At 40.8% G+C, this 26,858-nt stretch overlaps 1 protein-coding gene across 1 annotated transcript in view; it reads left to right on the plus strand.

The window, feature by feature from the left end:
- The window catches only part of galnt17 (polypeptide N-acetylgalactosaminyltransferase 17), a 336,015-nt gene that overhangs the window by 120,605 nt on the left and 188,552 nt on the right, over positions 1-26,858 (plus strand). Inside the window, exon 5 of the mRNA XM_080210644.1 lies at positions 25,332-25,529. Within this exon, the coding sequence (XP_080066770.1) occupies positions 25,332-25,529 (198 nt within the window). The remainder of the gene's footprint in view (positions 1-25,331; positions 25,530-26,858) is intronic.

Here is a 26,858-nt window from a genome sequence, read left to right on the forward strand (position 1 = left end):
GCAGGCAGTGCGGGGCCACTGCACATGCGTCGATCTCGGCACTGACAGATCACGCAGTGGCCCTCCCATGCGCCGCACCCCCTGATTTTCAACGGGATTCACGCTAGGGCTCTCAACAGTGCACAGAGTCTGAGAGATTCATTTTTAAATTCCCGCACATAAAACCAGCATGATTTACTCCAGTCTTTACGCAAATTCGACTGACACTGACAGATTGGCGCATGTGCAGTGGCCTGCTCAGCATGCTAATGACAACCTCTTGGGCATGATTAAGCTCCACCACCCCCCCTTTACCAGTGTAAATCCCCCGGTGGACTCTGTGAAGCACGGAATGCTGCAAGTTCAAATTCTTGTAGAAGAAGGTAGGTGCGCCCAAATAACAAATGGGAAAATCTCACTTTTTCCCACCTGTTTGGGCACTTAGTTATTTCCTGAGAAAATCGCTCCCAATATCTCTGCAGAGTCCAAATGACATCTGTTCACAGATTTGGATGGCTATGGTGAAACCTACTACCGTGAAACTATCAGCATACAACGTTTGACTAATTCCATGTGCATGATCCATAGCTGTGGTGTGCAAGTACAGTTAGTCCTCCTGGATGACCCAGATGTTCTACATCGTGGAGATTAAAGGCCCACCAGTTGACCAACAGGTTGACTAGTACGCCAGGATCTCACACTAGTACCAATCCATGGAATCAGTCAGCGCTCATAAGGCAGATCAACCTTAGAAACTACTCCTACGACCTCAGTTCACAACCTAACATTGAAATAACCAGAATATTTTGACCAAATCGGCAATTTCAAGGGAGCTGCAACATGACATTTCGCGTGAATGTAATTCCGTCCATTGAACCAGCACGTAAACGCAGCATCCACTTAAACAGTCAAATTGACGAGTGAACTAGGCAACATGGAGATAAACAGCACCATTATTGAGTACAAGAGTGTACAGATTAGTGCAACCCAATTATATGTGTCATAAAAAATGATGGAACATTGCGTGCATGCCTCAATCCACAAATGTAGCTTTGAAACATTATTCTTACAAAATACCCACATTGGAAGAGTTAAATCCAAGATTTCCAGGAGCAAAATTCTTCTGAAAGCTTGCTGCAAAGCATGATTACTGATCAGTACATCTTGCAGAGAGGCCCCAAGAGCTTATTACATTCGTACCTCATTCAGACAATATTATTTTTCAGCAGCTTCCTTTTATGCTATTTGTTAGTCAGGATGTCTTTCAAGTTCACATTAGATCATATTACATGCACTGCACCAGGGTGCATCTGTTTCACCAATTACACAGTCGTTGCTGGAAGAACAAAAACAAGAACATGATTATAATCTGCACTTACCGATGCAAGCAGCATGTAAGGAGCACTTGGTGCTCAAGTGTCTGAAATGCGTCATCAACATGCAGCAGATAAATTTCTTCAGTCTGTTCTTATACTGCTGATATATATCCCGATCCAAGTAAATTAAAGGATATTAAGGCCAGACAATCTCCTCAAGATAAGGACGATTTGTGAAGATTGTTTGTTTAATTTCTTATCTTCATAACATTCCCATTTTTGCTCTAAGACGTTAATGGAATTGTTGCGAAAAGATGTGCATTTCCTGTGACATGAAGACCATCAGTGCTTCATTGAAGCACTGAAGAGGTAATTATCAAAAGCATCAACATTACAATTTTACAATCTAAGGAGACAGCTACCCTGCAGAAAGATGTCTTATGGAAAGCTTTTGAGCATGCATGTTACCAAAATGCAAATGCTTTAAAATATCCGTTGATAATATAATCCAACTACTCCAACATCAATCAAGAAACATTAGCTTTTGCACTTGGAATCATGTGTTTTCATACCAATCTATTCAGAATCATAGAATCCCTACAGTGCAGAGGAGGTCATTCGGGCCATCAAGTCCGCACCGGCTCTCTGAAGAGCATCTGACCCAGATCCTCTCCCCCACCCTATCTGCATAACCCCACGCTTTTACCATAGCAGATTTATCTAACCTGCACATCTTGGGACACTAAGGGGCAATTTAGCATGGCTAATCCACCTAACCTGCACATCTTTGGACTGTGGGAGGAGACAGGAGCACCCGAAGGAAACCCATGCACATAGAGGGAAAATGTGCAAACTCCAGATGGACATTCATCCAAGGCTGGAATTGAACCCGGATCACTGGTGCTGTGAGGCAACAGTGCTAACCGCTGTGCTATTGTGCCCCCACAAATGATTTGTGGTAAGACTGACCACAAGCCAATTGAGATGATTTGGCAAAAGAACATCTTTTGACTGTAATGTCTTGATAAAGCTTCAATGTAATGGCTGTGAGATTAGGTACAAGACAGATAACTTGATGCTCATTCCAGATAAACCCAGCAGATTGCTGAAAACAAACGATATATCCTTAGATCTACAAGACGAGTGAATTAACATTAAATTGAAAGATGTGCTCCAAATTGACCTGGTACACTTTGTGCAATGCAGCTACAGGAAGAAATATCAAACAATTGACATTAGAGAAACTGTGAAAAACCATTCTTGTAGAAAGGCCTGATTTAATTCAGCGTGTCCATTTTGAGATGAGACCATTTTGACCTTACCAGGATGAGTTTGGCATCTTATAGGGAATATTTTTTGAACATAGGCTGGCTATCATATTAGAATTTTTGTAGCCTGATATTCTTCCAACAACTTCATAAGTTGAGCATATATTGGACAAGTAGATCCATGACAGAGACAATCCGTTAGCCAGATATGAACAATGTCATTGAAGTTGTTAACAAGAAGACATGCAAAGCATATCAAGAGCATTTGCTTAGTCAACACTAACAATCGTTGATTCCAAATGAAGACCCTATTACTGATGGTCCAAAATCTCATCCATTCAATTTCATTTCCATGGCACTGTCTTCATCGTCATCAACAACCACTTTACCGAGTCTCCATTATTTGACAGTTGCATAATACATCAAGCACAGCTATTGAGTGCACTCCAAGTACTATTTTCAGTTTATTTGATGTGCCTAGAGAGATCATGATAAATATGTGATGAAGGACGTAACCTGTTCAGAACCAAGATACTATGAGGTTATTATACACAAATGTGCAAGTGAGGCATAACCAGGGACAAATCAGATCCACTCCAGCTCCTCAACTAGCCTATAGTCCTATTGCATCTAGGACAAGATCCAAATGCAAACAGGAAGAATACTCAAGAATGACAATCCCACAGATAACTTTGAGCAATTAAAGAAACCTCAAGACGAGATTACCATCAAAAGATCTGGGTGTAACAGTAGACTCTGCTTTAGAGATTCATAGATTGATCAGTTCTGTACGTTTATGTAAAGGTAATTAAACACAAACATGTACCGTAAGTAGTCATATGTCTCTGAAAATGGGAAAAGTATTTGTAAGATGAAAAGAGGATGCTTTAATGTCTTTATGGTGTAGCAGTATGACATAATCAGAAGGCAAATGTGTCCTGTGGTGAAGTCTTAGCCTCACTTTTGCTTTGAGCAGAGCACATACGCACATGTCTTCAAGCTTTATACTTAAATATAACTCTTCTCCTGGTCTTAATAAATGAAGGTAATGTGTTTACCCAGTCCCGTATGAGTAATTGGGGCTTTGTGTCTTGCTTAGTAAAAAAGACAACATACTATATCATTATAATAACATGACACGTTTGATGTTCTGAAACAGCATTTGCATCATTTGTGCAGATTGAGGTAGTAAGTGGACTATGTGGTCGATATGGCGTGTAAAATGTCATCCCCTAGTCTGTAGCACTGTTAAACCATAGCAGATGACAATGTGCATTCTTGTTTGCATATGTTTTAAAGTAATCATCCACTACTGTCATTACTAATACAGAAATTCCCAAGGATGGGTAATCACAGAGTCTTTGGAGAGTTAATACTAGCTACCCTCTCCATTTCTGAAATTAGTTTGATTGAAATTTTATTTAAAAGTCCCAGTCCTTGTGATGGGAGAGCTTTGTTCAACTTGACAATGCCAAGATCCTGTACATAGACCAGCTATGTTGACTGGAAGCTAAACAACTCCCCACAGGGAAGTGAAAACAAGGAGACCTATTCCCCGGCTGTTGATACAATTTGCTGGAGGACAACATAGCATTGCAAAAGTGATAGTGTGATCCTGGAGTACAGCAGTGAGAGCACCCTGTGGAGAGACTGTATCACAAGATTTGAGCTTGACATGTGTTGGATTTCCTGAGCTCCGTGAAAGCAAATCTTTCCTAACATTTTGAGACAGTGGATGTTCTTGCTTTCACTCCTGAAACATTAAGGTCTTGAAAATTCCCTGCAGCTAAACTGCACTATTGAACTAGGATTAGTGGTTGCTAATTCTTGGCAGTGTTGGACGTGCCAGTACTTCTGAGGGCAACTTGTAAATAACCATTGGCAGTTCTCTTGGACGAGGCAGGAATATTGTGCTTCAATTATTTGTCAATCAAAATACGGCCTTTAACATTCCATGTTTTCAGTAACATTCTGTCACAAGACTCTGCTCCATTATTTTTGAAAATATAATAGTTCAATTTTCAACTGGCTGGAAATTTTGCAATTTACATTGAGACAGGACAAACTGCTTAAAATTGCAAGGCCACGTTCCAATGTGAAGGTGAGAAACAAACAAATCATCCTCAGGAGAATGTGAAGAGAAAGACATTTCTTATAATACAGACATCCATGAAAACTCATAACTCTTTGAAGAAGAGACATTAAAGAACCAAAGTTCTGGACACCAAAACAGTGACTACCACAGACAGACACTCAAATCTCTTGGAAATAACCAATATTTCAGGGCAAGGTTGCCCAGCCACTTGAGAGAGATTGTAAGTGACACAGCTAGTGTCAAGAAAGCAGAGGAAACAGCCTGAAGGCCGCACTCTTTCCCTCTCTCACTGTTGGGCTGAGTGTATCGCTTGGTTCATGAAGCCAACTCTACAGAAAACTGCGAGTGAATGGAATCTGACTGCATCCAAGAAATCAGGTAACCTAAATCAGTTACAGCATTTGAAAGCAACACCTTGGGGATGATCAAAGGCTACTTACCAGTATATTCTTTTAGCTTTTTTTAATTGAACTCCTAACTCTGCTTATTTCTGGTGTGTGTGTGTGTGTCTGTCACTTCCTTTGACTCAAGGAAACCTCATTCAGTTGTCTCCTTAGTGCTCATAGAGTAACAAGTTTAATGCATTCTGATCTAAAGAGCATATCCTAGTGGAAAAGAAACTTAAAACTAAGCGAGGCTAATGTGTCCTGAGAGGTGACCCAATTCACCCCTTCTTACCTCATCATAATAATACTGCGAGCTGGAGACAGCACTATTCTTGAATCTGTGTATTGTTTCTGGAGTGCACCGTAATGTCTTGAAGGGAACGTTATTCTCAAATGCCATCTTCTACAGACTCCACCTTCTCCTGTTCCTCTGCCATCATATGGTCCAACTAAAATATGCTCACTGGGAATCTCAGTAATGCTCCGGAGAAACTTTATCACAGAAGGGAAGTGGGTAAGTAATAATGATGATCTCATAGCCCTATGAGCATCCAAAACCAAGTCCAATTTTATCTCATCAATCCTCGTAAACAACTAATTTGCAGCCACCTTTAAACCTTTTCTCAGATTCAAAGTTTCTTTTTACACCAACCTCAGCTAACCTTGAGCTGCTTATATTTCACATTCTAAGTTTTAGTCCTAGAGCATTCTGACTTTGTCCTGCAACTTTGGACACCAGTATCCTTGACTTCCATTTAAATAAGCAGGAGTCAAATATGTCTTCTCTTGTGGTTCTGTGTCTTGGAACCACACAATGCTAACGTCATTCCTTCAATTCCGTTGGATCAAAATCTTGGAACTCCCCCCCTAAAAACACTGTGGGTGTACCTAGACCAAATGGACTCCAGTGGCTCAAGAAGGTAGCTCACCAGCACCCTCTCAAGAGCAGTTAGGGAAAGTCTAGCCTGCAATGCCCAAATGCCATGAAGGAATGAAAAACGTTTGGTCATTGAGTTTCAGGCAAGCTATACTTGAATCTTGATATTTTCAACCTTACGTTTCGATCAGTCAGTGGAGGTATCGTCTTCATAAGTTGTTCTTAGTAATGGACTTTGGCATTCTTATGCTTGGTTATGGGGATTGTAATTCACTGGTGGTTTTTACTAATGTGGTGCATATTTGGTGCCAGTTATGGCATTGTGGCTTCTCTTTACATCTTGAGTTAAATAATTCTAATCTAGCAACTGAAATCACAAAAATGTAGGAACAGCGGAATCTAAACAGGGCATTGGATTTTCATGGATAAATCAAACTCTGACTCTTTCCACATGGGAATACAAAACAATTGTAAAAAAGGATGATAACTATCTAAAGGAGCAAAACAAACTGATGCGTGTAATGAAAGACATCATTTCGCTTTCTTGGGTTTTCTTCTCATTTGAAATGATGTCGTTCTCTAAGCTGTGTGGAATTCTGAACGCAACAACTGATTCAACAAAACAGTACAATTTTCTGGCAAGCATCATCACTCAGTGCAACCTCCAACATGCTCTTTTCTATGTTGATTTCTTAATATTTGAATTTTTCCTCCTCGGTTGTAGATTATTCTTCAGGTAATGGAACTTTCATTGGCTGGAAAATTGACCACTCTCCCCCCAACTGGAACAATGAGAGCTTGCGTTCAGTTAGCGCATTTATTTTCTCAGAAGAAAGTACAACATCTCTACTTTCTCAGGAGACTAAGGAAATATATGGTATGTCTGCTACAACTCTCACTGACTTCCACAGATGCACCGTAGAAGCCATTCTTTCTGTTTGTTTCACAGTTTGGTATGGCTCTTGCTGTGCCCAAGACTGCAAGAAATTACAAAATGTTGTGGATGTAGCCCAGTTCACCACTCAAACCAGCTTCCCAGCCATTGACACTGTCTACACTTTCCTCTGTCTTGGAAAAGCAGCCAGTATACTGAAGAACCCCATGCACCCTGGACACAGTCTCTTCCACCTTCTTCCATCAGGAAAAAGACACAGAAGTCTGAGATCACCTACCAACCAACTCAAAAACAGCTTCTTCTCTGTTGCCATTAGACTTTTAAATGGACCTACCTTGCATTAATTTGATCTTTCTCTACACCCTAGCTTTGACTGTAACACTACTTCTGCATTATCTCCTTTCCTTCCCTATATATGGTATGCTTTGCCTGTATAGCGCACAAGAAACAATACTATTCACTGCATAATAATACATGTGACAATAAGAAAACCAAATCAAATCATTTAACATCATAAAATCTCTCAAGATGTTTCACAGGCACAGTTATCAAACTAAATCGACACTGGGCCACATATTGAACTATTAGATCAGATGACTTAAATCTTGCTCGAAGAAATAAGCTTTGATGGAGTGTCAAAATTGGAGAAGGAGGAGGAAGGGTGATTTAGAGGAGTCATTTCAGAGTTTTAGGGCCTTGGCAGCTGAGGCACGGTCAGTGGTGGAGCAATTAAAATCAACGTTGTATAAAATTAAAAACAGCCAAAGTTAAGGAGACCTAATGAAGGTTGTCAAAGTTATGAACTATTCTGAGGTGATAAAGACCCTAAGGTTGTTTCTGCTCGTTGGTGAATCAGTAATAACAAGATTTAGATTGATGAACCAGAGAGAAATTAGAAGCATTTTTTTACATAATTGGGCTATTAGAACACAGAATGCTGTACTAAAACACTTATTAAAGCAGAGAGTAAAACATTATTCAAAATCAAAGTATAATAGGATACAGAGAAAGAGTGAAGAAATAGATGGCTTAATTTGCAGAGCTAGGGCTGACACAAGATTAGTGAGTCATAGATGCCCTTCCCTGTTATACAGGTTATGTATGGTTCTATGATTTTATGTTAATGGTTCCTCTCATTTTCTGCTGCAGAGTGTTTTTTTTCTGATTCGTTCCAACAAAGCACTTCTCATGTCGTCTCCATAACTTGTTTCCCTAGGGTTCAAGGGGCGAACAGTCAAAGAAATCACATGTGGCGACTGGATGAGCTACGAGAAACGATTCAATAAATTTAATGGTACACATTATGATGCTTGAGGTCCAGAAATGGAAGCTCATTGCAATGTACAAAGTATTCACTGGCATGGATAATGTAGACCGCAATATTATTTGGAATTGATGAGAATAGCAGATGCAGAGAGTGTAAATTAGTGAGCAATCATTTAAGAATGGATATAGCGGAGTTTAAGTCTGATTTTTCTCTCCTATGCTTCCTGTGGGTATTGTCATAAAAATACATCAGGATTGCACATCCTTCCATTTATTTATTACTATTTTAATGAATGGAAGATTATGGACAATGCGTTTCATGTGCTTCCTTATCCTCACTGGGAGTGTAGAATTGGCATGTAAGGACTCAGAAATGCTTGGAACAATCTGCCTCGTCAAGATTGGCATCAGACTTTATTTATAACGCAGTTGGCTGCTGTGGTGGAAAAGCTAGAGTATGTGATGCTTGAGTTTCATCTGCATTTCCTCACACCACAACAATGAGTCTACCTCAGAAGTACTTTATTGCCATAAAGGGCTTTGGGACATGCTATGGCTGTGAAACACGCCATATAAATAAATAGCATTTTAAAAATCAAAGTATAGACATTTGACAGTATTCATCCCTTCTGCCTGTTGGGTGCTGCTATGTTAGCGGTTTTCAGTATTAAGTGTCACTCAATGCTAGCCACTCAAACAGCATCACAGTTTATAGGGATAGATCTTCAATTTGCCAATTGGGCTTTGCCTGTTATAGAAACAGCTGACTTTTATTTTCCTCTAAATCAATGGAAACAGAAGCCAGGTAATTTCTATAATGGGCAGCCAACATGCAACACCAGTTTTATGCTGAGGTGGCAATTTGCAGAGCTAACCAATTAAAAGCTTAAAAACAAAACCTGGTCTTGAAGCAGTTGCAGGATCTGACCACTAAGTGTTGCTCTACAGCAGGCTAAGTATGTCTTGGTCAACAGGTATGGTAGGTAAGTTGTAAAGTTTAAAAAGAAAAAAGCTAACTTGGCAACACCTCCTGATTCCTTCGCATGTCATCACAACTCCCCCTCCCGCCTCCCTTTCCATCTATGCAATGACCCCTGTCCATTCTCCTGATAAAAGTAAATTACCGTGGATGCTGGAATTTGAAATAAAAACAGAAAATGCTGGAAAATCTCAGCAGATCTCACAGCGTCTGATTTTGCTTTGATTTATTATTGTCACATGTCATGTACAGTGAAAAGTATTGTTTTTTGTGCGCTATACAGACAAAGCATACCATACATAGGGAAGGAAAGGAGACAATGCAGAATGTAGTGTTGCAGTCATAGCTAGGGTGTAGAGAAAGATCAACTTAATGAGAGGTAGGTCCATTCAAAAGTCTGATGGCAACAGAGAAGAAGTTTTTTTTTGAGTCGGTTGGTACATGTCCTCAGACTTTTGTATGTTTTTTTCCCAAAAGAAGAAGGTGAAAGAGAGTATGTCTGGGTGCGTGGGATCGTTGATTATGCTGGCTGCTTTGCCAAGGCAGTGGAAAGTGTAGACAGAGTCGATGAATGGGAGGCTGATTTAAGTGATGGACTGGGCTTCATTCACAACCCTCTGTAGTTTCTTACAGTCCTGGACAGAGCAGGAACCATACCAAGCTGTGATACAACCAGAAAGAATGCTTTCTACCGTGCATCTGTAGCAGTTGGTGAGTTGTCGTGGGGATGCCAAATCTCCTCAGTCTCCTGAGAAAGTAGAGGTGTTGGTGGGCTTTCTGAGGAGGGAGAACAGAGCTAATCTTCTGAGTCTGGTTGACCCTTCGTCAGAGCTCCTGATGATTCTTTCTCCCATTTGCCTCTATTCGTCCAATGCTTCCAAAACACCTGCCTGCATCTGATCTTCTTGCTATATCAGCTGGTTTCTCTATTCAACTAATCAATCCTCATCCCCCAACACTATCAATTTATCAAAATTACTGGCAAATAAATCAACCTGTTTTAATCCTCCCACTCTCCTCATTGACCCAAATAAACATTCCAATTAAACTGTCCCATTTCCACTTAGTATTGAAAAGGAACCCTGCGAAACTGAATCCGACCATCACTGATTATCTAAACATCTCATCCTTTCTCCATGCCCTCCCTGTTCCTCAATCCATCTTCCTCCTTTCCCTACCTCATCCTCCTCCACTTTCTATCTTCCGCACCATTGTCTCTCTCTTTCATTCTATTAAACTGCCCCCTGCCACATCTCCCCAATCTTCTTACTCTTCATCTATTCTCTTTCTACTTCTTCCTCAGCAACTCCTCTTCCTGTCCCTCCACCCACCTCTCCAGTCCACCTTGTCCCATTTTTGGCTTTATCCTTTCCCTGTTTCCACTGCTCTCTCTCTCTTCCTTGCTCTAACCTCCCCTGCCCCACTTCTCCCTCTCCTCTGTGCCTGCTCCTTTCCCCTCCCTAGCTAGATCCAGTCATCCTCACTGCCCTCTAACCCCTCCTGGCCTGAATACTGCCTTGACTCCCTGTGTAGATTGCTGCAGCAGATTGACCAGTTAATTTAATGCACTACCAGTAAATTAAACGGAACATACAGCAAATGGCAATGGGGTTGTTTATAATCAATTACTTTTCCATTTTCATGTGGTAATAATATCACAGAAAATCTTTTCATACTGCAGTCATTTTCATTTGTGCTGCCGTTGCATTGTATGCACTCATGCACTGCTGATCAATGGGTAATTTCAAGATGTTTTAAAACAAGATTATTCATCAAACATCCTGGATCAGAAATATCATTAACTGATCTATTTTTTGTTCATTTTCAGCTTGTCTGTCATACTGGATGAGCTGGTAATAGTAACTGATTTGCGGTCCACAGTTACAGACCAATAATTTTGAGCCACAATGGATGTGACTGTGCAATAATTTAAAAGATTCCAACCAAATCTGTAATAGAATTGTATTGATGGATTTTTCACGTGTGATAGTTAAGGGATAAGCAGGTGAGAAGTTGCCTTAATATCTCAGAAACTGCTGGGCATCTTTAGACAGACCGAAATTTTACGCAAAGATTCTACCAAGGGTTGGCTGTCATATTACTGTGCAACTAAAAAAACATTTCAGTGAAATAAGACATGATTCAATCACTGAGTTCACTTTGCTTGATGTGGAGACGTTGGCATTGGACTGGGGTAAACACAGTAAGAAGTCTCACAACACCAGGTTAAAATCTAACAGGTTTATTTGATAGTAAACGTCACTACCTTTCAGGGTTTGCCCCTTCGTCAGGTGATGAAGGAGCAAACCCCGAAAGCTAGTGGCGCATACTACCAAATAAACCTGTTGGATTTTAACCTGGTGTTGTGAGACTTCTTACTGTGTTCACTTTTCTTGCCAGAGTTTGACCCTTTTGGTAACTTGACCAAGTGGAGTAAACAGCCAGAGTTCTCCCTTTGCATCAAGTGAGTGACATGAAATCAGGGCAGCACGATGGCACTGCTACTCTCAGTGCCAGGGACTCAGGTTCGATTCCCAGCTTGGGACACTGTCTGTGTGGAGTTTACACATTCTCCCCATGTCTGCATGGGTTTACTTCGGGTGCTCTGGATTCCTCCCATGCTCTAAAGATGTGCAGGTTAGATTGATTGGCCATGCTAAAAAAAATTGTCCCTTAGTGTTAGGAGGTAAGTAGGGTTAAGGGGATAGGGGCTTGGTGGGATTTTGGATGGTGTAGACTCGATGGGCCAAATGGCCTCCTTTTGCACTGTCAGGATTCTATGGATTCTAGGGACTGTATCCTATTTTAATTGTCTGTATTGCAGAATGAGTTTATTATATACTTAAATGGTTACATGATTACTTTAAGAACTGATCGCATTATTTGATGGTGATGTCATTAGGGTGTTTCACGGGCTGATGTTTAGTTTCATTTTCTACTTTATACAGTCAAACACTCTTAGAATAAACCTGTTGTATTTAAATCTGCGTATGCAAACTATATCCTTTCTCTTTGTGCTTAAAACCCATAACCCTGAACATGTTTAGGACATTAAAGAGTTAATTCCAGAGAATTGTAATGCCCTAACTATGTTAGGGGTTGTGGGTCTTAACAAAAAGAAAAGAACATGGTTTGCACACACAGATTCAAATGAACAACAACAGATTTCATTGAAAAAAGTGTTCTCTTTACTGCACAGAGTACAAACTGAAAGTAAAACAGCATCCGAATGACATCACCATCAAATCAAGTGATCAGTTCTTAAAGCAACCTGCAACCCTTTGAAATATATAACAAGCATGGAGAACTTTTGAAAAAATTCTCACCACCTTTGCATGTACGCATTCCAATAGAGTGAAATCAGATTCAGTCTTTTTGATGATGAGAGAGGTATCAAGTCACACTGAAGGTGCATTAGGAGGCATTACTTTGACACGCAACATTTTCAGAGTATAGGTTTGAAAATGTATGTGCCTCAGGTAAATTTTATCCCTGTAACACCAGTCAGTCACATTAATACTGCGCAAAATAATACTCTGCTGAAAATTCACATTCTCATCAGAACTAGAGAATTCTATGCTGTTTGGATTACTATCTAGAAATCAATTTAAATCTGCATTTACTCTATTTTCACATTTTTACCCTCGTAAGGTCACTGGAACATTTCAAAAGTGCTACATTTATCAGGAAGCGTGAAAAGTACAACACTAAAGGCACATCTTTCTTTATTTAAAATGGTCATTTGGCAGTGTGCTGGTTCGGGTGCTGCCTTTGTCAAAGATTAGACCATTGGAAAACAGCAAATATGGCATCACATCACTTCTAAGTGGATTATGGTTCTGCCCCAGCATCCCACTGTGGAGAAATTTTCATGCTTGATTCAACTCATGATGAAGATTTGCAATTCCCTCGCTACCCGTTCAACATGGTGCTGCTAATGGACTTTGTCTCTTAAGTAGCTTTTTCCATTACGCCTGCATTTTATATTCATTAGAATACTTGCTCTTGATTGAGTCCTTCTTCTTATACTTTCCAAGGTAGAGGTTGCAGCCATGAGAAAAGGACCCTCTCCCATGCATTCTTGCCCATGCTGACAGCTTGGGCAATCCCACTAGTTCCTCAGACACATGTCAGCTGACTTTAAGCTGGTTAGTTGATTATTTAGATTGGTCTGTCTTTCTAACAGTGCAATAATCATATGAAAACCTGAAAGACTGTTTCCTGTTTGCCGTTTCCCTCCACTCCAAGATGGAATTGCTGTAACAGCTTTTCCCTTGTGAATGTGGGAAGCGTCTGTTAAAAGTACCTGCTGCACTTAGAGAGGCAGCTTTGTCCTTCAGGTGAAAAACTATTGTAACTTGATTTGCAATGTTTTTGAGTTTCAGTAAGTCACAAATACGAATAGCAGTCAGTTTTCAGGTCTAACCTCATTTGCATAATTATTCACAATTCCAGGTCCAAACTTGGATTGATCTACGCTAAGTTCAATGGCAGAGGAGGAAAGTTGTACACAGCCCCAATGTAAGTGGGTGGAGACAATTATAAAGGAACATTGTAGGGAAACAAAACTTTGGAAATCTTCTGGAAAGCATTGAAAGCCATCAGCAACTCCTGCAAAAGCTGAAAGGACCATGGAATTAAGAAACAATGAGTCAGGATGAAGGAAGGAGTTCCTTATTTACATTCTGTAAATAAATGATATTGGAGCCTAATACTTGGCTTCATCTTTGATGGCTGCTGGAATTGAGGTGGTGGCTGCATGAGACATTTGTGAGGAGGATGTTCCTCTGTCATTTCGTAGCACTCATACCATCCTCATGCCATCCAATAGACTCCCCTTCCAGCCATCTAGCACTCCTTCCGTACTGCATTGGAGTGTTGGCCGAGATTTCTCTGCTGTAGGGCATGCGACCGCAATCTTCCAACTCAAGAAGTGGGAACGCTACCAACTGAGCCACAGATAGCACTGCATTGGTAGAATACCTGAACGATAGTAGAACCCCAGCAGTAGTTGAGTTTGTAAAAAGTCAAAAGCCTAGTTTTTCCCAAGTAGAATATAATTAATGACCTTATACGAAGTTATCCTTTTGTCACCCACTTAACTGTCCTTTTTTAAATGTTCAAGACAGATTCCTGCATAGATCCAGATAGATCTATTGCTCTGAAATGATGGTCTAAATGTAACTTCAAAATTATGACTGGACCTTAATTCATTTAAAATTATTGTCTTTCAAAGGAGCTGACGATAGAACATATCCATGGAATAATGATTGTATTTAAAGTTAGTGGCTTGGTTCTTATCTCTGACATTCATATTTTAGAGAAATTAACAAAACTCTAATACGGTAACAAGTGATCTAAAATCTTCTGCTGTGGTTGAATTTGGTTTTTACCCCCTTCTGTAAGAACTAAAGATTGAAAAAAACCTGTACCAAACCAGATCTTCGATAAAGTGCTGCATTTGTATGACAGTCAATTTGAAACTATAATTGCATTTTGAGAAAATGTTGTGCAATTTTAAACTGAATTGGAACACCTTTAGAAGAATGTTGTCAGAAGTGAGATAATATTTTGGACATATTCCAGGCGTTGCTTTTTGTTCAAGATTGAGCGTACAAATACAACATTAACTTTATCCAGAACATTTTCATCTCTTCACATTTCTCCAAATCAGTGCAGTGGTTGTGTTTGGTGGCATTAGTCAGGGAGACTTCTAGCTTAAAAGCAAAATGCTGCAGATGCTGGAAACAAAAATGGAAAATGTTGTAAAATCTCGGACCGTTTGACAGCATCTGTAAGGAGAGAATAGAGCCAAAGTTCATCAGAGCTAAGAGCAAAGAAAATCAGCAGAGATTTCTACAATGAGGGTTGGTGGGGGTGGGGAGGGTGTGGGTTGGAATGGGATAAAAGGAATGTAAATGAGGATACAAAAGGCCAAGAGGGTGCTACAAGTGTCCATTAAGTCATCACAATGCGAGAATGTCAGAACAGAGGGTAAAGGTTGCCTTAGGCATGTGGCAGTTGCACTAAAGGAGTTGGGGGTGGGGTTTGGAAAGAAGGAGACCTGGAATGGAGAAGTGAAAACATAGAAGTGAAAAAGAAGGATGACAAAATGGATGAATGAGATGAAATGAAATGGAATAACATAAATGGAAATGGAGTGAAGGTGGAGGGGAGAGTTCATCCCTGAAGTTGTTGAACTCAGTGTTCAGTTCAGAAAGGTGTAAAGTGCCCATTCGGAAGATGAGGTGCTGTTCTTTCAGTTTGCAATGGGGTTTGCTAGAATGTTGCATATTCTGATCCCAGTGTTACTGTCAAAGCCTTGATTAATTTTTAGATTGAACATAGAGCCAATTTTTTCTGGAAGATCAGCAGCAGCAATGGAAGAAGAAGCTAAGTAGAAACACAAGAACTTTTCAGAAACAAGCAACTCCTGGGGATGCATCTGGAGGGAAGTAATGATCACATTTACATTTATCTCCTTGATGATCCTCCTTTTTAACCAGTAAAAGAGGATTGTTTTTGTTTCACTGGCTTAAATAATCCTCAGTGGTGAAAAATAAAGGTCAGGCTGTCAAGCCCTGTGATATCATGAACAACATCCCAGAACTGTTTAGAAAATCTGTGTAACAGCCATCAAAATACTCAGACAGGGTGATGTCCTGAACGTATAATTACTTAAACCTTACTGTGAGAAAAAGCACTATTACTCCCCACACTGAGTCCTAAAAGTAGGTCCACTGCGTGAACGAGCTGATATCAACAATGTAGATGTTTCAGTGTTAAAATTTTAAGGATCCCTTGCATCCTCATTAAGGTGAGAGGAGGCAAGCTTAAGAGAGATGCATGGGGAAGTTTTTCACACAGCGAGTGGTGGGTGCCTGGAACACACTGTCAGAGGAAGTGTTGGAAGCAGGTATGTTAGCAGCATTGAAGAAGCATCTGGATAGATTCATAAATAGGGAGGGAATAGAATGATATGGACTGAGTCAGGGCAGTGGTTTTTTTAGTTTAGCTAGGGCATCATAATCAGCATGGACTTGGCGAGCCAGTGGGCCTGTTCCTGTGCTGTATTGTTCTTTGCTTGTTTTACCTCATCTATTGACATTAAACTCAACCCAAAGTCTCAAGGTGCTATGATGAGATTTGAATTTATGTCACTGGATTATATTTAGGACTTGGGGCACAAGTGATATGCTGCATTTTCCTTTCACATGTTATGATCTTAATTACCAGTTGGTGAAGGAAGCAAGCAGCGTCAGTCTTTACTTGGATAAAGGCAAAATACTGCGGATGCTGGAATCTGAAACAGAAACGGAAAAGGATGGAAAATCTCAGCAGGTTGACAGCATCTGTGGAGAGACAATAGAATCCAACGTTTCAAGTCTAGATGACCCTTGGGGCTAAATTGCAGACTATTAAGCAAGAAGCTCTTAAGGAGCTGTTTGCTGCCTTTAAAATAGTCCTGTAATGAAAAGGGGAATGGATGAAATTAGATAAGATTTGTAGAACTTCAGTGGTTCTGTTGCAGGAATACTGATTGAAAAGGGTAGCTCATTTTAGAGGTGGGGTGTATAACTCTTTAATAAAGAACAGCCGAAGAAATGCATCACTGGAGGTGGCATATTGAACAAGTGAATGCTGTCTTATCTGTGACTAAAACCAGGAAGTATTAGCAGGAGAGATTTGTGCGACTGCAAGTTTGCCAAGCCAAATGTAGCTCCGTGGTGAAATGTTGGCTTGAAACTATGTTAAATGCAGTTCACATTCTCACTGAAGAGGAATGCAGTGTGTTCTATTAGTTATTCATCTCTCTAAATGCATAGACACGCTCATGTTGATCCTGTGCACAGTGTATTTTCCATATCAAAGTGTTGATGGTGTGCTTATTAGAAATGACAGGCACCGAATATGCGTTGAGCGCAGGAATCTGAATGCGTTATGTTTATTTCCAGAAAGTAGCTGATGGCCGAGATACCTGTGTGGCACAATTATTTTTCTGCCATTCCTCTATACAGTTTAAGCCATCTTCCAATTTGCAGGCAGGAAAAGGATGCCTACAACATTTGGTCGGCATGGTGGCACCATGGTTAGCACTGCTGCCTCAGTGTAGGAACGTGGGTACAATTCCAGCGTCAGGTCACTGTCTGTGTGGAATTTGTACATTCTTCCCTTGTCTACGTGGGTTTCCTCCGGGTGCTTCGGTTTCCTCCCACAGTCCAAAGATGTGCAGTTTAGGTTGATTGGCCGTGTTAAATTAACACTAGTGTTAGGGGGATTAGCCAGATAAATATGAGGGTTATGGGAATAGGGTCTGGGTGGGATTGCATTCAGTGCAGGCTCGATGGGCCAAATGGCCTCCTTCTGCACGATAAAGATTCTATGATTATACATGTGAATAAGAAGTGGGAGGTAACCAATATTTCACCTTGAGCCCATTGAGAAAAGGGCCATGGAAGTTCAGGGCACGAAGCCAGTAGAGAGAGGATTAGATTAATAGCCTCTCAAAAATCATGACTAGCTGCTTTCCAGCTCTTATTTTTTTGCTGCAAAGAAGATTAATTAATAAAATTAGGGAGTGAAATATCAAAGGAAATGAGGCAACATGGCTGGGAAGTTACTTAATAGACAGAAACAGGACAAAAATATGTTAGGGCTATTTTTGGACAAGAGAAAATAAACATTGGTTCTCCTGGAGTCTCAGTATTAATACCATGACTTAACGTAAATATAAGTGATCTATACTTGGGGATAGGGGAGGAATCACAAAATTTGCATATAATGTAGAAAGTGGGGGCATGGTTTACAATGAAAACTCATCTCTTTTCCTGGATGGGTCTGCCTGGGATACACCCAATAGTGGAACTTTGACCTTATTTAAACATGCTGGTGCACTGTGGACATCTGTTGCTTATTCTCAGTGATCTTGCTGACCAGAAGATTGGGTAGCTGATAACACATTCAATAAGGAAGGAATGTAAGCAGATTTTGGTGGTAGGGTGTGATAGAGACGGTTGATGGGCCTGCTGGATGAGGCTTTGATTAAAGTGGTGCTGATGTGGCAAGTAGTGATTTGCAATGGATCATGTACTCCAGTGCCTTTTCAGATGTCGTCCTGTATATGCTGACATCCTGCCTGTGGCAAGATGGCAAGCAGCACACTTCCAACTTGGAAAAGTGTGCGTTTAACGTCTGCCATAATGGAGGCTTGGGAACCTGTTTGGTGCTTGAAAATGATGAGTGGCTCATTGAATTTCGCAGCCAGTAACTTGAAAACCTTATACACCAGAGAGTTCACACAGACAGGAGAGCCTTTAAATGCTCTGACTACAGAGGCAGATTTACACTTCCATTTCTGCACACACCCCCTTGATGTCACAACCTCCCGACTCTGCCCACCCTTGTCCCACAGAACACAAAGGTGGAAGGCACAAAAAATACATAAACTGATTAGACCAGAATGAGCCAGTCAGCACAGGAGCAAATAATCCAATCAACAAGAAACATACACTGCCATTCAGTATATTTGACAGACTCTTACTGAGTTTCAGATGTTAACTTCCTTACTCCTTCTCACAGAATCAAAGCAGCTACTGCCGTACATTCACTTGAATGGAGTGCCCAGTGAGTCCAAGTCCACTATCAATGGCTCTGTCCACAGGATTCCATTCTTTGTCCTCAAAGAGACTTTCTGAAGGCCACTCTTAAGAGCAATGGTGGTTAGTACTATCAGCATGTGACCAGTTGCAGCCATCATATCAGATCAACAATAGTCCATTTTGAAAAACCTGATCTCAGTCCTGACTGGGTCACGTCGCCTCTTGCTTGCTCACTCGCTGCTCAGCAGCTGCTGGCTGGCTGGTTCACCTCGGCTTGTGGCTTTCGCCTGGTATCTCGTGCCTCACCTCCCTGTTGCTGGCTGGCCTGCCCTCAGCCCTGGCTGCGGAAACCAGTTGCGCTGTCTTTTTCTGCAAAAATAAAACACAGGGGTGGAATTTTCCTGTCCCGCCCGCCATTGGAATCATAATGGGCAGGACAGGAAGGTCCGTTGATGCTGGGCGGGACTTTTTGGCCTTGGGGCAAATGTGGAGAGAAAATCTGCCCAGGATCTTCTGCCTCACCTCTCCCCTTGTTAGCCTAGTTGACTCTCATTCCTTATGTGCCCGCACCTCAGCATTCAAGCCAGTCTCTTTTCCTGCCCTAAGGAGACTTGACTAATCAGAGTCTGATGTCACTCTCTGTGGAGCCTATCAACAAATGCAAAGTTATCAGACTCTGCTTGATGCCCACTGACACTGGCTGGCATGGAGCCACTCCCATTGGTTGGAGCCCTGTGCCTAGATACTAGGCAAGATTCTCTGACCCTTCACGCAAGCAGGATTCTTTTTTATGATTTGGCTTCAATGGGAAATCCCATTGATTGTGGTGGGACCAGAAAATCCTGCCATCCACGAAAGGCATGCCGCCTCCCACCTCTGAGAAATGGGTGGCTGGGAGGCCGGAGAATCTCACCCGGTGTGTTTCTTAATAAATCTGCCTCTGTCTGACTGAACATTACGTTTGGTTATCTACAGATATAATTAAACCCAAGCTTGTTCATGCTGAAGAGAGACCTTTCAGTCACTCACACTGCAAAAGGAGGCTTTTTATGAGAAAGATGCAATTGAAAGGAACAGGCATCCTGTGAAACACTTCATATGGGCATTCTGTCAATGGGACATAATTCAGTTCTTCCTCTTTGTCACCTCTCCTTGTTTGCATAAGCATTAAGCTGCAGCCTGTGATGAGACCGATATGTCGGCTGTTTCATAAGATTCCTTAAAAAGCTATGTTTTGACAGCAAAAGCATCAAGCAGGAATAAATCTTTGGCTCACTCTTTATCCCTCTTTTCATAGCTTTCAAACAACTCTGAGTGTGTCGGAAGTGTTCCCCTGGCTGGCTTGGTAAAAACTGGGAATAAACCTGGAACCTGTTAGCAACTTTTAACTGTCAGCATCACAGCCTTTCTTTTGAATTAGAAAATTCCAAGCTCAATTGTCAATACTACATTCCAAAACACTCTTTTCCCCACATGCTTTCTCTTCATTAAGCCTCTCCTTTATTTTGAGATCTAACTGGACATAGATTGTTTCGCAGCTGCCCCCAATTCCCTGATGAGTCAAGCAGAGGTACACATTGAAGACAGGGAAAATGTGGACAGTGTCGATGTTTCCTATTCTTGCTGTACCAAGTTCATCATTCTTCAGCCAGCGAGTGGTGAATCTGTTGACCTCTTTGCTGCAGAAAGCTGTAGAGGCCAGGTCACTGAGTGGCTTCAAGACAGAAATAAATAGGTTTTGATTACTAAGGGGAGCAAGAGTTATGGTAGGAGAATGGGGATGAGAAAAATATCAGTCATGATTGAATGGCAGAGCAAACTCAATGGGCCAAATGGCCCAATTCTACTCCTATGTCTCATGGTCTTGTAGGGGAACAAAAACAGTAAGTGCTGGAAAATCTCAGCAGGTCTGACAGCATCTGTGGAGAGAGAAGAGAGCCAATGTTTCGAGTCAGGATGACCATTCATCAGGGCATAAAAGGGGAGCACTTATTGAAAACTAACCAGATTTGTTCCAACTGGCTGTCAGATTGGCAAAATCAGGAAACTTTATAATAAAATCCTTGCTGAACTGCAAAATATGAGCTATTGCATTATTAGTGGTAGAGGGTGAGTGCAGAAAGATATATGACTCAAATTACATCATATTAATGTTTTCGTACTAAACCCGCGGCTGTCAGACAGGTTCAAATCATAATGCCAATTAGCCCAAAAATTGAATGCTAAATTCAGAATTTCAAACAGCCAGTTCTTATTTGTCTAGCACCCATTTCCCACCTGTTTTCACCCTTTGGAGAAGGTAATCCCCTGTATATCCTTCAAATGAATTAGCTGTTGTTCTAAGTACCAGTTCATAGACTGCAGTATATACTTGAGAGTCTGCTATTAATTGAGGGGGAAAATGGAAACATTGGTTTACAGCAGTTTAAGGTTATGGCACTCCATTGTGTATTATCTCATTGCTATCGCATTACACTCATTGCAGTCAATTTTGCTTATTCTGATTGGTGTTATATAATTTGATATTATAACTGTAACTTGTGGTTAGAAATCCATGATCGGAATTGCTATACCAAACAATGCAAAGGTATCTGGTCAAAAACATCTGTAAACTTAGACTTCACCCTGAATTTAATTTTACAAGAAAAAAAATTGCTATTCACTGAATGTTTATGTGTTGACTGTCATGCAATTTCAAATAAACTTGACCCCATAAATCAATCCCACTCCAGATCAAAAAGAGTTAACTGGGAGCCAGATGACTTGTACGTTACTTGCAAAAATACAAATGAATGACAAAACATGGCTACTATTCTAAAAGTAGCTGAGCAAGCAAGAGAGTTAAGGATGGATTTGATGATAGGCTCCTGCAGCCGGAATAACTGGTCAACGTTCAGAATAGTGTCGATCTCAGAACTGTGTATGAGTGGACTGGATAATTTTGACACTGGTGATAGTGTGAAACGGCCTTTGTTAAGGCATCCACCTACTGTACGTTTTGGCCTTCCCAACTATCCAATCTCCTAGTTGTAATGTTCTCCCCCATGGTTTTGTACCCGTTAACAGAAAGGATGGTAAACCAGTGGCTGTGTATTTACAATTTCTAAACAGGCCAGTAGCAAACAGGGAAAACTAGGTAACTGAACCAGAAACAATGGTCTAATAACTTCCTGTCTCCCCAATGTAGGATTTGGGGGCCACCCCAAAGATGTGCTGGGAATCCCATTTGGAAGTTCTGAGGTAAGAATTTTCCTAGTAATTGTCCAGAAGGGCTTTCTTCTCCTGGACAATTGCACTGTGCTCAGATTAAGTCACCAACTTTGTGTGGTTCTGCAGTTCTGCAAAATAAAAGCAGTTATAACTGAATTATTATCTATCTTAAAGATCTAGACCAAGTCCTGAATGGGACACACCCAACTCCTGGGAGACTGTGCCACACCCCAAACTGGCCCATACTTCACTGATGTCCAAAACCCCCATCCCCAATGTCCGACCATCACCCACCCCCAAAATGTCATTGCATGATGAAGATTATGTAGTGTTCCTTCGTAGGAAGAATCCACTTGGGGCTCTTGGAGGAGCTACAGGGAGAAGGTGATTAAGGAGGATTCTTTCACTGACTTGTCCTGTGGTTGACAGCAGGGAAGTTCCTCTGTAGTTTCTGTGGTTGGACTTGTTACCATTTTTTTTGAAGATGTTCACGGTTGTGGCATCTCTGAGCTCCCTGGCATGTTCTCCTCTTCCCAGATAAGGGAAATGAAGTCACATATTTGCGCCAGTCATATTTCTCCGCCATCTTTTAATATTCCAGTGGGGATTCCATCTGTTTCATCTGGCTTCTTGTTCGTTAGCTGTCAGATAGCCTTTTCTAGCTCGTGCTGGGTTAAGATTATGCTGAGATAGTGGTCGGTATCATGCTACGGGGTCCAGTGCCAAAGATTCTAGGATTTTCGCTGTCTTTTTGCAGTCTGTTTTTCTCAATACCAAGTACCTGGAGCACATCATGCCTGCAAAATAAAAGATGGCAGGGTTGCACAGTGTGATTTGTATAAATCGAAGACAATTTGACCTCCCTTAACAAAGTAATACAAAGTGCAAAATACATTGTAGCACAGCTGGGCTAATGATATTTATTGATTTTTGACCGTTTCAAATTTGATCTTGAAGAGTTATTCAGTGTGTAATAAGATTATGCAAAATAGCTCTTTCAACATGTTGAAAATAGCTCAGAAAAATGGAGATGTATTTTTCTGATTAAATGAAGCTCATTTTGTGGTATAGTTTAAATGCTTTACTAAGGACCATTTGGAAACTATTAGCTGGGTGCTTTGCTAGAGTAAAACTAACATACTTCAATTATTTCACTTGTAGAGTAAGATATAACTGCATTCTACAATGAGGAGCAAAAATATCATGCAACACTTGTGCTTAAGGTCAACAACTGAATCATTGGCTATGATCTTACACAAATGGTAATGTAGACTTGCTCAGTGTAGGATTTGTATTTGGGTAATTTTCCACATTGCCGGGAAGATGCCAGTGATGTAGCTGTACTGAATCGGCTTGGCTAGGGGCCCGGCAGGCTCTGGAGGACAAGTCTTTGGTACTGTTGCTGGAATATTGTCAGCACCCATAGCCTTTGCTGTATCCAGTACCTTCAGCAATTTCTCAATATCATATGGAGTGAATCAAACTGGTTGAACACTGGCATCTATCTCCAGAGGAGACTGAGATGGATCACTTACTCAGCACTTCTGACTGAAGATTGTTACGAATACTGCAACCTTATCTTTTGCACTGATGTGCTGGCCTCCTCTATCACTGAGGATGAGGACGTTTGTGGAACCTCCTCCTTCAGTGAGTTGCTTGATTATCCATTGCCATTCACGACTGGATGTGACATGATTGCAGAGCTTCTTCTGCTTTGTTGGTTATGGGATCACTTAGTTCTGTTTTTTGGAGTCTGCTTTCAAGGTTGGCATGCAAGTAGTCCTTCTTTGTAACTTCACCAGATCGACACTTTATTTTCAGGCCTGCTGCTGGCATGCCTTCCTGAACACTTCATTGAATCAGGGTTGAACACCTGGCTCCATGGTAATGGTAGAGTGGAGGATGTGCCAAAGCATGAGGTTGCAGATAATGGTTGTATGCAATTGTGCTGCCACTGATGGCCCACAGTGTCCCAGGGATATCCAGTTTTGAGTTGCTAGATCTGTTCAAAGTCAATGCCATTTAACATCATGTTAGTACCACACAACATGATGGAGGGTATGATTGCTTCCTTTGTCACTCCCAGCCCCTGCACTCCTACACCATACCTGAGCACCCAGTTGCTCCGACAAGAATTTACTACTCCCTGACACCTGGTCAGCTGTACAGGGATACTTAAACAAGGGCCTCCTGAATGGCTTTGGATGATCACCTAATTGCTCCACTGACTTTGTGTTTATTTAAGGTGGAAGTTGAACATTTTCCCCTAAATTTGTGTTCCTATAATTTTGGGAGGAAGGTCTTCTCTGAAAGCCAAAATTAAGGTGATGCAAGTTAAATATAAGCAGTGTTTTTTTTTCCCCCTTTACTGCAGTGGTACTCAAACAGTTGTTGTAACTAGGTGAGGAGTGAACTTGCACATCTCTCTATTCACCTTCCTCAATCAGTCACATCAAAGGCTTAAGCTCTGTTTTCATAAGGATGTGCCCTTTCTGATTCCAAATAAATGTAACTTTTTATACAGTGGGCAGTAAGGAGCCTCCCAATTTCTTGATTTAAAGAAAAAGCAAATTTTTTAACCACAAAAATATAGAAAAAAACAATAAAAACACAACAGCAAGCATTAGAACCTCTTGCGATCATCTGGGTGCACACATACACATGCATTCAAACATTGCGGCTGATTTGAATTAGGTGGTTTTATGGATACGGTCAGGTGTAGAAGGTGGTGCAGTTATTATGAGATTTCAGTTCAGTGGTAGATTTCCAGTAACTTTGGCTTTTGTAACTGGGAATATACTTGTTCCAAAAGGGAGGTAGACAGCCCACCTTTTCAGCTGATTTCTTGATTTGAAAACTTTTTTGACTCTCCCTGCGTCACTTGCAATCTCTCTGCAGTGTCCGCAGCCTGGTCTGTTATACTTCACCCATTGTGTACTTTCAAGGGGTTTTGGGTGCACCTGTCTGTGGCAGCCATTGTTTCAACATCCAGCATTTTAACACACATTCGCATGTCCTTAGGCAGTGATAAGTTTCAATGGCCCTTTGAATTATAGGTAGTGTTCCTCTCTTCACAGTCCCCTGGGGTGTCTTGTTTGCTTTTTTCGCTGCCACCTTAGAAGATAGATTTGTATTTTAAGTAGTTTGTTCTGTCTCATTTCAAATTGCAAAATTTTCTGTCAGTTGAAAATAGAGAAGTCTTTTTCAAAAATAAAAAAGCTTTGCCTCGTGACAATGAATTAATAATTTAAATTGTATAATCTTTTTATGTAGGGAGTATGCTTTCAGCCATCATGGGATAATAAAATAATTGGAACAATTGTGTTTCCACCAGAGCATCTCAACTAATAACTTGTAGATGTAGATGTACTTCAGTATCATTCTGGCTATGGCTGCAGTTCTGGAATACTAACATTTTCTAAAAGTTAACAATGTTTTAATATATTTCCATTTCTTTCCAGGGTTGAGCCAGTCCTGACCAGAATTAAAGATGACAGAAAGCGAATTATACTTCCTTCGATTGACAATATCAAGCACAAAACCTTTGAGGTCCAGCGTTATGAGAACTGTGCCCATGGTTACACCTGGGAGCTCTGGTGCATGTACATTAGTCCTCCCAAAGAATGGTGGGATACAGCAGATCCCACGTTGCCAATCAGGTCAGTTGTCCTTTTTTGTTGTGTTTAGAACAATGCTGTTTCAGACCCTTGGTAAGCAAATAAAAAATGGTGGAGAAATGCCAGGCATAAATTGCATTGGCAGTACATGTTTATCTTCACTGCCTGAGATAATCTGCTAACTCAAACCATTGACCATTAATGGAACCCGTCTGATTATCATCCATTGGAAGGACAGATGATGCACTCTGTCACACTTTCAGCTACATGGTAAAGATCAAAGTCTAGTCCATCAAGCTCTACTCTAGCTCCTTTGCCTACCTTTTTAGAAGAAAGTTGTACAAAAGGAAGTAGTAGTGAAATAATGGTGACACTTCAAACATAATATCATATTCATGTCAATGCTTAGAGAATTCAACGCCAAAATAGTGGACATTTTAACAACAATCTTTCAAATGGTCTTGCACATAAACGGTGTCTTGGAGGACTGGAGGGTTGCCAAAGTAACACCTCTTTTCAAAAAGGAAGATTAAAACCAAAAAATATAGATCAATTGGACTAGCAAGAGTAATAAATCAGCTTCTGGAAGCCATAGCCATGGCATAAAACTAAGCTAGAAAGGCACCGGCTAATTCAGAACTATCATCATGTTTTTGTAAAAGGAAAATTATTCTGACAAATTTAAAGCAGCTCTTTGAGGAAATGACTGAGATGTACAAGAGGGTATTATTGAAATAAATCTGTGGATATTACGTTTAAGCTTTTTCAAAAGAAATGTGATAAGGCCAGACATTGAAGGCATGTCGATAAAATAAAAGCAGTATTAAAGGGAATGTAGTTGCTTGAATAAAATATTGGCTGAAGAGCAATAAAGAGAAGAATGGTTAACAAAAGTTTTCTGGACTGATTGGAGTGGATTATAATGTTTGCCATTGGGTGCAATACTAGCGGTAGTGCATTGGACACCAGTTGTGTACCTCTCCTTCTTGAGCTTTATTGAAGGGGACATTGTTGTAAAATGTTTTACGAATTATCATAGAATCATAGAATTCCTAAAGTGCAGGAGGCCATTTGACCCATCAAGCTTGCAAGAACAACAATCCCACCCAGACCCTGTCCCTGTAACCCCAGATATTTACTTTGCTAATCTTCTGACACAAAGAGACAATTTTGCATGGCTAATCAACCTAATCTATCTTTGGACTGTGGGACGAAAACTAGTAGAAACCCACGCAGACAAGGGGAGAATGTGCAAACTCCACAAAGATAGAATTATAAAGCATGTTGGCTAAAGATTTATACCCCAAAGGTTAACCGATCTATCCCTTTTCAATCTATTAAGCTCTGTAAAAGAAAGCGGAGTGAAGAATT

Source organism: Carcharhinus amblyrhynchos, chromosome 23 (genome assembly GCF_965287045.1).
Source record: "Carcharhinus amblyrhynchos chromosome 23, sCarAmb.v2.hapA, whole genome shotgun sequence".
In the NCBI taxonomy this organism is placed as follows: Eukaryota; Metazoa; Chordata; class Chondrichthyes; order Carcharhiniformes; family Carcharhinidae; genus Carcharhinus; species Carcharhinus amblyrhynchos.